The 11,278-nt window shown below is 54.0% G+C and overlaps 1 protein-coding gene across 1 annotated transcript; it reads left to right on the top strand.

The window, feature by feature from the left end:
* Nucleotides 1–6,857: 6,857 nt before the first annotated feature.
* LOC141732859 (feather keratin Cos2-3-like) lies at nt 6,858–7,163 on the top strand. The gene has a single exon (XM_074562301.1). The coding sequence runs from the start codon at nt 6,858–6,860 to the stop codon at nt 7,161–7,163; it is 306 nt and encodes a 101-aa protein (XP_074418402.1).
* The last annotated feature ends 4,115 nt before the right edge of the window (nt 7,164–11,278 follow it).

Below are 11,278 nucleotides of genomic sequence, written 5' to 3'. Positions count from 1 at the left end.
CAAGGAACGAAACCAAACTGTGACCCTAATTTTGCAAGGGCCAAGGGGAGGTTGTTCAGCACGGGAAGGCTCGTCTTTGGGAAGTCAGGCCACAGCCGGGCTTCTCACAGTGTTCCATGTCAGAAGGTGCTTGAGCATCCCCTCAGGCAGACATAGCTTGGTGTAGAAGCGTTGCCTCTCAGCTCCAGGTCACACTGCCAAAGGGACCTGAGGACGTGAAAACTCCTGTGGAAGCCTGAAGGAAGAGAGCAAGCAGTCTGTTGTCAGGCACTAGGAGGCTGCAGGCTGTTTTCCTGCTTTTTGCTCTTCCTGGAGATCACAACCAGCACAACCAGCCCCCAGCATGGGAGCAGTGAACTTCTCCTGGCATCCACTGCCCAGCCAGGGAAAAGGGTCTGCACTCACCTGTCATGGGGTTTGAGAGAGGAACTTTTGCACTCGTGATGTGGTCCTTGTGCCTCGGTAGTGTCTGAAAGGAGGCAGAACGAGGAATGGCCAATAGCACCTAGATCCAGGTGTCTGACTCCCTGTCCCTACAGGGTTTTCTCTCCTTTCTCCCAAGGCCATGGATGAGACCTTTCAAGAGAAATGTCTCTAGGAAGAGCACCTGCTGTAAACATCCCACCCACAGTAAGACACACCACCTCTCTTGGCTGGAGGACATCCAGCACAGCCCTCTGCTTCACAGACATCAAATCCTTCTTGATTCAAGTATCACAATCAGCCACTTTCTCTAGGGATGGCACCCTCCAGAAGTGTGAGAAGAGAGGATCATCACATAAACTCAGGGATGTTTCTGCCTACAAGGGGATCAAACGCCTTATGGGATAGAGTGAAAAAGTATTTGGGGATTGTGTGTGACATGGGATGCTTAGGAGAAGCAGCAGAGATGGGGAAAGAGAGGGATCAAGGCCATTTGGACAGGAGCAAGCGTGGGAAGACAGATGGAGAAAGCGATGAGAGGGGCTAAAGTGTGTGAGCATGTGTCTAATGTGTGTGCTGGCCTGGCAATACCTGTTGCTCTGCCTTGTTTGTCACCTGCCAGGAGTTCCCTGGAAATAAAGTCATCAAGTTGAAAGATAATAAGGAGTAGGGCTGATCCTTCATTCTGTGCCTTGGAAGCCTCTGCCCATGGGGTTTGACCACCTCTGTCAGCTGCTCGAGCCACACAGGGTTCCCCGGGGACTGGCTGGAGCCCACAGTCTCTTGCCAGAGGCCTCCTGCCAGCTCTCACTCCCCTCAGACCTCCAGCCCCTGAGGGCAACTCAGCAAATCCCTTTCTGACTCACTCCTCAAGGAGGAACCTGGCATGCCTCAAGGCTGCGCTCAGTGGGTCCAGGCCAAGCGGTTTACCCTGCCTCCTGGGCCTCAACTCCAGAGGTGCTGAATCCTGTCAAACAAGCTCCTGGTCTCACCACTGAGCCCCTCTGGGGAGCGCTTGAAGGTGCCTCTGACCTCGACATGCCCTTCTCCTGCCGCTGGGGAGCTTCAACTCCTGACCCCATGCAACGACTTTGTAATGCCAGCAGGAACATTTTGAAAGCTCTGCGAAAATGTGGGGCTGGAGGACTCAGTTTTCCATTGTATATCTGAGCTTTCACAGAGTAATGAAATGAGAAACCCTTTCTGGTTGTCCTTTTTCTAAGGACCATTTGGCATTGGCAACTGCACCCTGGAGTCCCCGTGGTTGCAGAGCAGACGAAAGCAGCTGCTCAGGGTTCCCTCGGCATCCTCGTGGGGAAAGTCAAAAGGCCGAGAAGAGGCCCTGTATGTTCCATGTCAGCAGTGGGCGGTCCGTGCGGCAGGAGCGAGGGCTGGGCGGCTGCCCGTGGGTAGGAGGATCTCTGCCGCCCACCGCCCTGTGCGGAGCAGAAAGGCGCTGCTCCTGTCCGGGTGCCAGCGGGGCCGGCGGCTGCCATCGCTCCTTGCCGGGCCCCGCCGGACACGGCCAGTGCTCCGGGTGCCATTCCTGCCCCGGCGGCGGCGGCAGTTTCTGTGGGGGATTTCTGTGTGCGTCCCGCTGGGAGTGCGGGGTTGCCGCTGCCGGGGCCGGGGCCGGTCGGGCAGGGGAGGCGGCGAGGGGCGAGAGGCCGGTTGGGGCCGTTTGGGGCGAGGCGGCCCCGGCGGGCGGAGCGGCAGCGCCCCCTGGCGGGCCCGCCCGGGGCTGTCCCCCCGACCCCGACACACACGCCCGGCCCCGCCCGCGCCGGTTCCTGCCCGGCCGCAGCCCCGGCTCCTCTCCCCGTGTCTCCCAGGGCGCAGTAATACACCGCCGCGTCCCCGCGCCGGGGCCGGGCGAGCCACAGGGCGCTGGAGCGGCGGTGTGCCGACACCCACAGCCGCCCCGGCGGGTCCCGCAGCTCTTTCGACTCTTTGTGAGCGCTCAGGAGCAGCGCGGGGCCTCATCCTGGGAGCTGATGGTACCAGTGGATGGAATCGTAAGACTTTATGTTGGGGTGTGAGCAAGTGATGTTGATGCCGATGCCCTCGGTGGTCTCTGCTGACGGCTCCTGCAGCACCTGGGCTCTGCCCACAGCCACTGCTGAGAAAGTATAAGAAAAGGCCAAAGATCACTCAGGTCTGATGGCTCTTTTGCCAGAAAAATGGTCAGAAAGAGTGGCATGTAGATAGAGCTGGACTGGAACAAATAGGGACCAAGTGGGCATCGAGAGTGATCCTCGTGTGGGTTTGTGGAGCAAAGGGACAAGTCTGCAAGGGACTTTGTAATGGATGCATACAGAGCTAGAATGAAAGCCAGGTGGAGGGATGGATGCATGGATGCATGGGTGGCGAGAAGAAGAGGAGACAGGAAAGTTGGAAGTGTTACAGTGAATGATGAAGGGCTTAATTGAGAAGAAGAATAAATGCAGAAAGCGCAGGGGGATCAGAGGATATATGGAATAATGGCACGGTGCAGAAAAGACAATTTGTGGTTATGGATATGAAGGAAGCAGAGAGAAAGATGAGAGAGGGGTCTCGAGGAGTAGGAAGAGGCTTCGGAGATGGAGATGCATGGAGAGATGAGTCAGAATATGAGTGCGTGAGTGGATAAAGAGCAGACAGGGAGAGGGCTTGTTACAGTGAAGGAGAGAGGTCTATATTGAGGGCAATAAGAACTGCAGAATGTACAGAGGAAGGAGAGGGTGCATGAAAAATCAGGTGTACATGCAAGGAGTCTCGTACCGACAGAGGTGGGGAAGAAGGAGGAAGAACAGGAAGAGGGGATTCGGGGGGTTGCAAAGGGGCACAAAACATGTCAGAGAGACAGGAGGGGGAAAGAGAGGCTGAAGAAGGAGAGGGAAGAGTTGACGCTGAGCTTCCTGAGGAACATCCCTGTCGCAGCCCTGGCCCCATCCACCGCCACCAGCCCCACACACCCAGCAGCAGCGCGACAAGCCCCGCCAGCCCTGTGCCTCGCTGTCCCCCGCCAGCCCTGGCTCTCTGCTCCGGCCGCTCCGCCTCCTCTGCACCGCCTCCTCTCCTCTCCGCTCCTGCCGTCCGCCGCCAGCTCGGTCCTGGGGATCAGCTCTGCGCCGGCGCCGCCCAGGGGCTCGCTCCTGCTCAGACCGCTCAGGGACTCCGCACGGACACAGATTTTCCCAGTTGGGAAATGGACTCTCCCCGTCCTCCAGCAAGAAGAAGCCTGCACAGCGCCAGCTGCAGCCTGGCACAGCAGCGGGGCCTTGCCCAGCACATGGACCAGCTTCCCAGAGCTCTCTACGAGCCCAGGGGCTGGAACCAGCAGCCACTCGTTTCCTGAGGCTGGGAGTGAGGAGGCTGAGAGCCTCCCTTCAGCTGCTGCTCTGCAGCCCCAGCACAATGCCTAGGAGTTGTGTTGGGGCAGAGGGAGTGTGAGGACAAATATGCTCAGGGGTGAGCAGGGGTCAGGGAGGGCAGGGGTGGTGGGGAACCCCAGTGTCAGAATGTAGGTGAGAAGGGACCTCCAGAGGTCATCTGTAACAACCCCTGCTCAGAACAAATCAGGTTGCTCAAGGTCACATTCAGCCCAGCCTTGAACACCTCCCAGGATGGAGATTGCACAGCCTCCCTGGGAAACCCCTTCCTTGACTCACTATTTCTTTTAGCCTACTGCTTCATGAGAATTCCCCATGTTCCAGCTGATGTCCGTTGCCTCTACTCCTGTCATTGGGCACTTCCAGAGTCTAGGCCCGTCTCCTCCTTCTCCTCTGAACAAGTGGTTCCTTGACCTGTTCAGAACGCTTTACCTATACACAGCTCAGTGTAGCAACTGTTCCCCCTGAGTCGGTGTTTGCCAAAGCCTTGGTGGGAGTGCTCTCCTTCCCACCTCTCATGTTGCTCATGAAATCAAGAAACAGTGTTGGTCCTACTGCTGATCCCTGAGAGACCCCACTAGTACCTGACTGCCAGCTGGGCTTTGCACCACTGCTCACAATTCTTTCTGCATAAACTCCAGCCAATTTTCTTCTCACCTTATCATTCCCCAACCCATTTATCCCCAATTTGGCTCTGAAGGAAGTAGGAGAGAGGCTGTCAAAGGTCTTGCTAAACTCTATGTACATTCATGTCCTGCCTTTCCCTTCTCCACAGTGACTGTTACCTCCTGAGAAAGCAATGAGCTTGGCCATCAGCTTCTCAGCTTGGAAGCACCTCCATGGAGAGGGAAACCAGCCCTGGCTGAGCTCTCCTGGAAGAGCTCCCTGGCACTCATCTCTATGGGGTCACTACAGGGAAGTGGAGGAGCCCTCAGCTGCCTTATCTCCAAGCTGGATGTGAGTCCAGGCAGACAAACCTTCAGGCAGGGATATGGGCTCAGGAACTTTCTGTACTGTGCATAGCCCTTGTTTGAATGAGGGTGTCTCTGGAAACCCCTGCAGGACAGCAGAGGGCTTTGGAGGAGTGTGGCCTTGGATCCAATGTCCTTCCCTCCCAAGGACAGTTGCTGGGTGCTCAGACTGAGAGATTCCAGTAGGGGACATGAACATTCTGAGCATGAACATCAAAGCTGTCATCAGTTCTTTGGCTTTCCTGTGAAATCCACAGAGTCTGTTCTTCCGCTCACAGCGCAGTGATATCAGACTCTGTGTTCCGTTCATTCAGGACCTGTTTGCGAAAAGGTTTCAGCCCCTACCTGTCACAGCACCAGGCCTGTGAAGAGCACAAGCACATCCCAGAAACCACTGACACTGCTTTGGAAGAAGATCCACTCAGGGATGGCCAGCACATGGTGGGCATGATTCCTCAGCCTTTCTCCTTCTCCAGAAAGCAGTCCCCATCCTTTGAACTCTCTAGAACTGGGGAGAGCAGCTGTGTTCTGGCCTGGAGCGGCAAGGAGTGGGGACTGCCAGCCATGCTGAGGCACTCTCAGTATTGTTACTTTGAATTCAACTAAGGATCAAGGTTGGAGTGAAACCAACCTTGTTGTGGCCTGAAATGGGCAGGAGTGGAGCGTGAGCTCTGCAGGGGCAGGAGAAGGAGGCATCAGGAGGCAGGGGCTGCATTTCAGTGCCTCTTCCCTGGACGCATCTCCAGCAGGGTGGTGCCATCACCACTCCACTGTGGTAAGGCTCCTTCTGACCTTGGGAACCTGCTGCACTTTGGCACTCCTGTGACTGTCCCCACCATGAGCAGCACATTCCCTTGTGATGAGGAATGCACAAGGATACACACACACACACGTTAATGCACAACAGCATCAAGTCATCCACAAATTTGTGCTCCCACATTCATCCACAGAAACATGGCTGCACATAAGTGCACATAAGACAAGAAGACAAGTAGGGACACAAGCGAGCGTGGAGTCTGCCAAGGACAGATGGGGTTGTTACAGATTTAGAACTTTCTGTGGAAGCACAAGGCCCCAGACATGCCCATGCCATTGTTTGTGTACTCACAGACTCCAGGGAGTGGGCACCATTCCAAAGCAGCCAGAATTTTTTCCTGAGGTCAATGGTAGTCAGGACAGGTTCAAAACCTAGCAACACAACGCACATACCTGGGGAGGCAACAACAAGTGACCACTGGAGGGAGCAGAGAAGGGGGGGAAAGACTCCTCATGCATGGGAGCCCATGGGTGTCCAGCTGAGGATGGCTGAATTGTCTTCCTGAGAAAAACACTTCAAACAGCCCCACCGGAGTGACCCAAGCTGAGGTGTCTTTCCTGCTCTGGACCACTCCAGCACTTGAGCTGACTCTTCTGCCTTGCACTGCTGCATTCCTGCCCTAGAAATCCTGGAGTCTTTCCTTCCAGCACTAACAAGAAGCTTTCATTTGGGAATGGGCATGGCACAGCTCTGGAAATGAAAAAGCAGCAGTGTTTGAAACCAAAGCACAGGCCATATCACTAGCTGTGATGGTTTGCATTCAAGATGACTGTGTGCAAAAATTGTTACCTCCGCAAAGGGTGCCTCTGGTGCTGCGGCAATGAAGGGCAGGTATAAAAGCCAGCCCAAGTCCCTGCTTTCTCATCCACTTCTCTGGCCTCCTTCTCCTTGGGAACCAGGTGAGTCTGGAGCCTCTTTTCTTCTTTCAAAGTGAGATCTCTCCCTGATGGACATCTCCGCTGATATTGGCTATGTCTTGTCCTGGGTTTTCTAACTTCTTCTCTTGAGAGGAGGAAGAGGGGTGAGTGCCTGCTTAGTGACAGACTGGGTCGTGGTAGAGGGGTCTTTTGGTTTAAGCCCAATGAAAGGCCTTCCCTGGGCCAGGCTGCTCTTTGTAGTGCAATACATACCATGTGGGCCCTGCCGAGCTTCCAGCTCCCCACCCAGAAGTGGCCTTGGCTCCTTTGTGGTGGGGTAACCAGGCTGCTCCTCACCCACTCTGGTGCTCTCTTTCCTCCCTGCTTCTCTCCCAGGTGCACCTCTACCCTTAGAGACATGTCCTGCTACGACCAGTGCCAGCCCTGCCGGCCCTGCGGCCCAACACCTCTGGCCAACAGCTGCAATGAGCCCTGTGTCAGGCAGTGCCAGAGCTCTTCCGTTGTCATCCAGCCCTCCCCCGTGGTGGTGACCCTGCCTGGCCCCATCCTCAGCTCCTTCCCACAGAACACCGTTGTGGGATCCTCCACCTCTGCTGCTGTTGGCAGCATCCTCAGCTGTGATGGAGTGCCCATCACCTCTGGCTGCTGTGACCTCTCTGGCATTTCCAGCCGCTACAGTGGCAGAAGGTGCCTCCCCTGCTAAAGACTGTGGGGAAAACCCCAAGGTGACACCCTGAGGAATCACAACATGGTGCTGGGCAAAGGATTGATGTTTTCAAAGTTGCTTTCAGCATAGCTGAATGACTTTGCTTTTCTCTCCCCTTTCCTTGTTTGCTTCACATCCCCTTAGCAGCAAGGTTCCCTCAAGGCCCACCTGGTGGGAACCATCTGTCTTCCTCATCCTCTGTGGGGCGGGTAGAGAGACATGATGCAGGAACTTCTCCACAGCCGAGGACCGCAGATTCACAGATGCCCCTGGGGCTTCATGAACTGGCACCCCCCACTTGGAATGAGTTTCTTTCCCTCTTTTGACTCATTAAAGTTCTGTTGCATTCAAGCTTGGCCTCCATGTGGTCCTTCCCTCTGTGGACACATCCCGTCCTGCCAAAGGAGAAGGGGTGGAAGGGGTTGAGAGCACAAGGAAACCCTGCTCCAGTCACAGACAAATGAGCGGTTCAAACACCGTACATTGGCTCCTCTTTTGGGAACCATCCCTTGGAGCTGAGGAAGACATCTGTGGCTGCTCTGCTGCCAGTGAGCATCAGGCCTTGCCCTGCTGGTATCTCTGCCCACAAATGCCCAGAAGGCAGGTGGCCCTGCTGGTATCTCTGCCCACAAATGCCCAGAAGGCAGGTGGCCCTGAGGGCTCAGCGGCCCCATGAGCTCTTGAGGAAGGGGATTCCTCTTGCTATGGACGGAGCTGCTCTGGGGTGGTGGGGTGAAGGGTCTGGGGCTCTGGAAGATGATTTGCTGGCAGAATAGCAGGAGTGGTCATGCAGGGAGCCTCCTTTGGGATGACCTCTCCCCTCCACCACGTAGTTTAGGGGCCATGGCCTGGAGGCATCAGCAGGGTAAAGTTGTCTATGCCGCTGAAGGTATCAAAGCTCGAAACTGGAGCTAAGCATGTGGGAGCTGAGAGTGGTCAGCATAGAAGTGGGGACAGTTTATTTCTGAAGGAGATCAAATTGCTGTGACAGAGACCGTACAGGAGAACGGGAAGATCAGCAAGGATGAGGGTACTGGGTGCACTTCCCATGAATGCTGAAGGCAGGTGCAGAGCTCTTGACTGCTTCCTTGGTCCCCCCAAAGAATTTGTACTCAGAAATTGGCTGCCCTTCTCAGGGGGAGAGTACTTTTTAACGTGTTGATGTGGTTTGGCCTCATATGGCAACAAAGAACCATGTGCTGCTCTCTCGGGCTTCCCCAATATGGAGAAGAATCAGAAGAAAAAAGGCAAAACTTGTGGGCTGAGACCAAGGCAGTTTAACAGAACAGCAAAGGGAATAAGAAAACAACAACATGGATAGAGGAATATACAAACACGATTACAGAATCGCCGCTCACCGACCAGACCCTGGATGCCCCAGCCTGCTCCAAGCTCGACTTCCTGCCCCCTCCCCCAGCAGCTCCCTGTAGGCATGGCTCACATGGGATGGAATACCTGTGTCCCTGCTTGAGCCTGGGGAGAACTAACCCTATCCCCACCGGAACCAGGACACGTGTAAATCTCATCCCTTACGACCAGTGGAACTATCTCTTGGCAGCCACTACAGTCTCATATCTTATTTCCCACCATGAAAATTCAGTTGCCTTGCAAAAAAAGTACACGTGCAAGGATGGTAATCCCCCCACCCATGTCCTCCACTGAGAGGGAATTAGGACGGATGAAGTGTAGCTCAGAATGACTGAAGACCAAAAGTTGCAGTCTCTCTTCTCTGGTGCCTTCCTTCCAAAGGTGCTGGATGACTTCTCAGGCCAGGGGACATACACATCTCCTTCCACAGCTGCATGGCCCACCTGTACTTCTTCCATCTGCTGGGAAGTGCTCAATGCTTCCTCTACGATCTCATGTCCTACGGCCACTGCTTGACGCTCTGCAACCCACTGCACTATGAGGCCATCGTGCATAAGGCTGTGTGCATCTGGCTGGTGGCAGGCACATGGCTGGCCAGTTCCCTGGTTCCTTCTCTGCATGCAATACTCACCTCCCATTTGGCTTCCTGCAGGCCCAAGCACATCCTCCACTTCTTAGCTGATTCACAAGCTGCCCTGGACATGGCTTGTGCTGGCACTTCTGCCAACAAGGCCGTGATTACCTTCAGTATTGGTGATGAGAACCTCCCATCTTCATTCTCACTTCCTACAGGTGCAGAGCAAGAACCACCCTGTGACTCTGCTGTGCAGAAGGCAGGCCCAGAGCTGCCTCAATCTGTGCTTCCCATATCACTGCTGTGGTCTGTTGCTAGGGCCCATGTGTCTTCACCATCATGGGAAGTGACCTCCAAATGGTCACTGGACAGAACAGCAGCTGTTCTTTACACGATTCTTACTCCTCTGCTCAAGCTCTTGATTTGCACCCTAAGAAACAGGGATGGGAAAGCTGCTCGTATTTGTTCTCATCCAATAAACAGCTGGCAGGGTTGTGGTGTTTGATGGTAGAACTGATGAATAGAACTGTTTCCTTTGAAGACAATGCTCTAATACTCGACTGACCAAAACTGGGTAATCCTCTGTGGATGCGATCAGTCCAGTGACCTGTGCCCTAGAGAGGGGGCAGCACATTGTCCTGTGCTGTGGGAGTGACTGGGCACTGGCATAGGTATTCCAAGGAGTTTACCAAGTCTCCCTCTTTAGAGATGTTCAAAAACTACCTGGACACGGTCCTGGGCAACTGGCTCTTCGTGGTTCTGCTTGTGCAGGGAGGGTGGACAAGATGACCTCCAGGAGTCCCTTCCAACCTCAGCCATTCTGTGATTCTTTCTTTCTCTGAGAGCAGCTGATATAGAGCAGCTCTGAGTTCCCACCCTCTGACGGGATATAAGGTTATCTATAGAATCATAGAATCATTTAGGTTGGAAAAGACCCTTGGGATCATCGAGTCCAACCATCAACCCCACTCTACAAAGTTCTCCCCTACACCATATGCCCTAACACCACATCTAAACGACTCTTAAACACATTCAGGGATGGTGATTCCACCACCTCCCTGGGCAGCCTATTCCAGTGTCTGACCACTCTTTCTGTGAAGAATTTTTTTCCTAATGTCCAGTCTAAACCTATCCTGTTGCAGCTTGAAGCCATTCCCTCTTGTTCTATCGCTAATTACCTGTGAGAAGAGACCAGCAGCAACCTCTCGACAATGTCCTTTCAAGTAGTTGTAGAGAGCGATGAGATCTCCCCTCAGCCTCCTCTTCCTCAAACTAAACAGTCCCAGCTCCATCAATCCCTCCTATCCTCTCTTTCTTGTCTTAGCGCTAGTAAATAGCATTTTAAGGAATGCTTTGAAGATGCTGAGTGACTTTCTTAGTGGGATCAGTCCATGTCATTTCTGGTGCTCCAGCCTCAGTTTTTGCAGCTTGTGGGGAGTCGGGCTTGTCCCAGGCTCACCACTGAGGCACTGTACCCTTTACAGTGCTGGGCCAAGTCCCACACCCCAACATCTCCCTTAAAGAGATCACTTAGGACATCTGGGATGATCTGAGGGCTGGAGGAGTTTTTTCCGTTGTAATGTGGAGATTCTTTGTAGTTGCAGCAATATGGATGTTCTCTAGATTTTATGTTGTGCCTGACCTGCAGAGCTGGGGCATGGAGAAGCTCAATATCTGGAAAGGTCATGGCAGCTTCGACTCCACTGTGCTTTCTCTCTCTTTTCTGGCGAGAAAAGAATTGACTGAACCAGCGTCAAGCTCTTGAGCTCATTAAAGCTGATGCTGCCTGATTCATTGCCTTGACTGTGGCACCTGAAGGACTTGCCTAGAGTCATCCCGAGAGGCTGAGAGCTGGCATTGGGTGCCCTAGTTCTCAGCGGTGTGTGTGCAGGTTCATGCTCACGTACATGTTCCTCTTGCTCTGCTCATGTATGCATTTGCACACATGGGAAGACACCTTGAAAGACCATCTAGTCCAACCCCCTGCCATGGCCAGTGGCATCTCTCACTAGATCAGGTTGCTCAGAGCCCCATCCAACCTGACCTTGAACACTTCCAATGATAGGGCTTCCATAACATCTCTGGCCAAACTCTTCTAGTGTGTCACCACCCTCATCATACAATGATTTCTTCCTTATGTCCAATCTAAATCTACCCTCTTTCAGTTTTA

This window comes from Larus michahellis, chromosome 18 (assembly GCF_964199755.1).
Source record: "Larus michahellis chromosome 18, bLarMic1.1, whole genome shotgun sequence".
In the NCBI taxonomy this organism is placed as follows: Eukaryota; Metazoa; Chordata; class Aves; order Charadriiformes; family Laridae; genus Larus; species Larus michahellis.
This window is presented reverse-complemented; position numbering and strand designations above follow the sequence as displayed.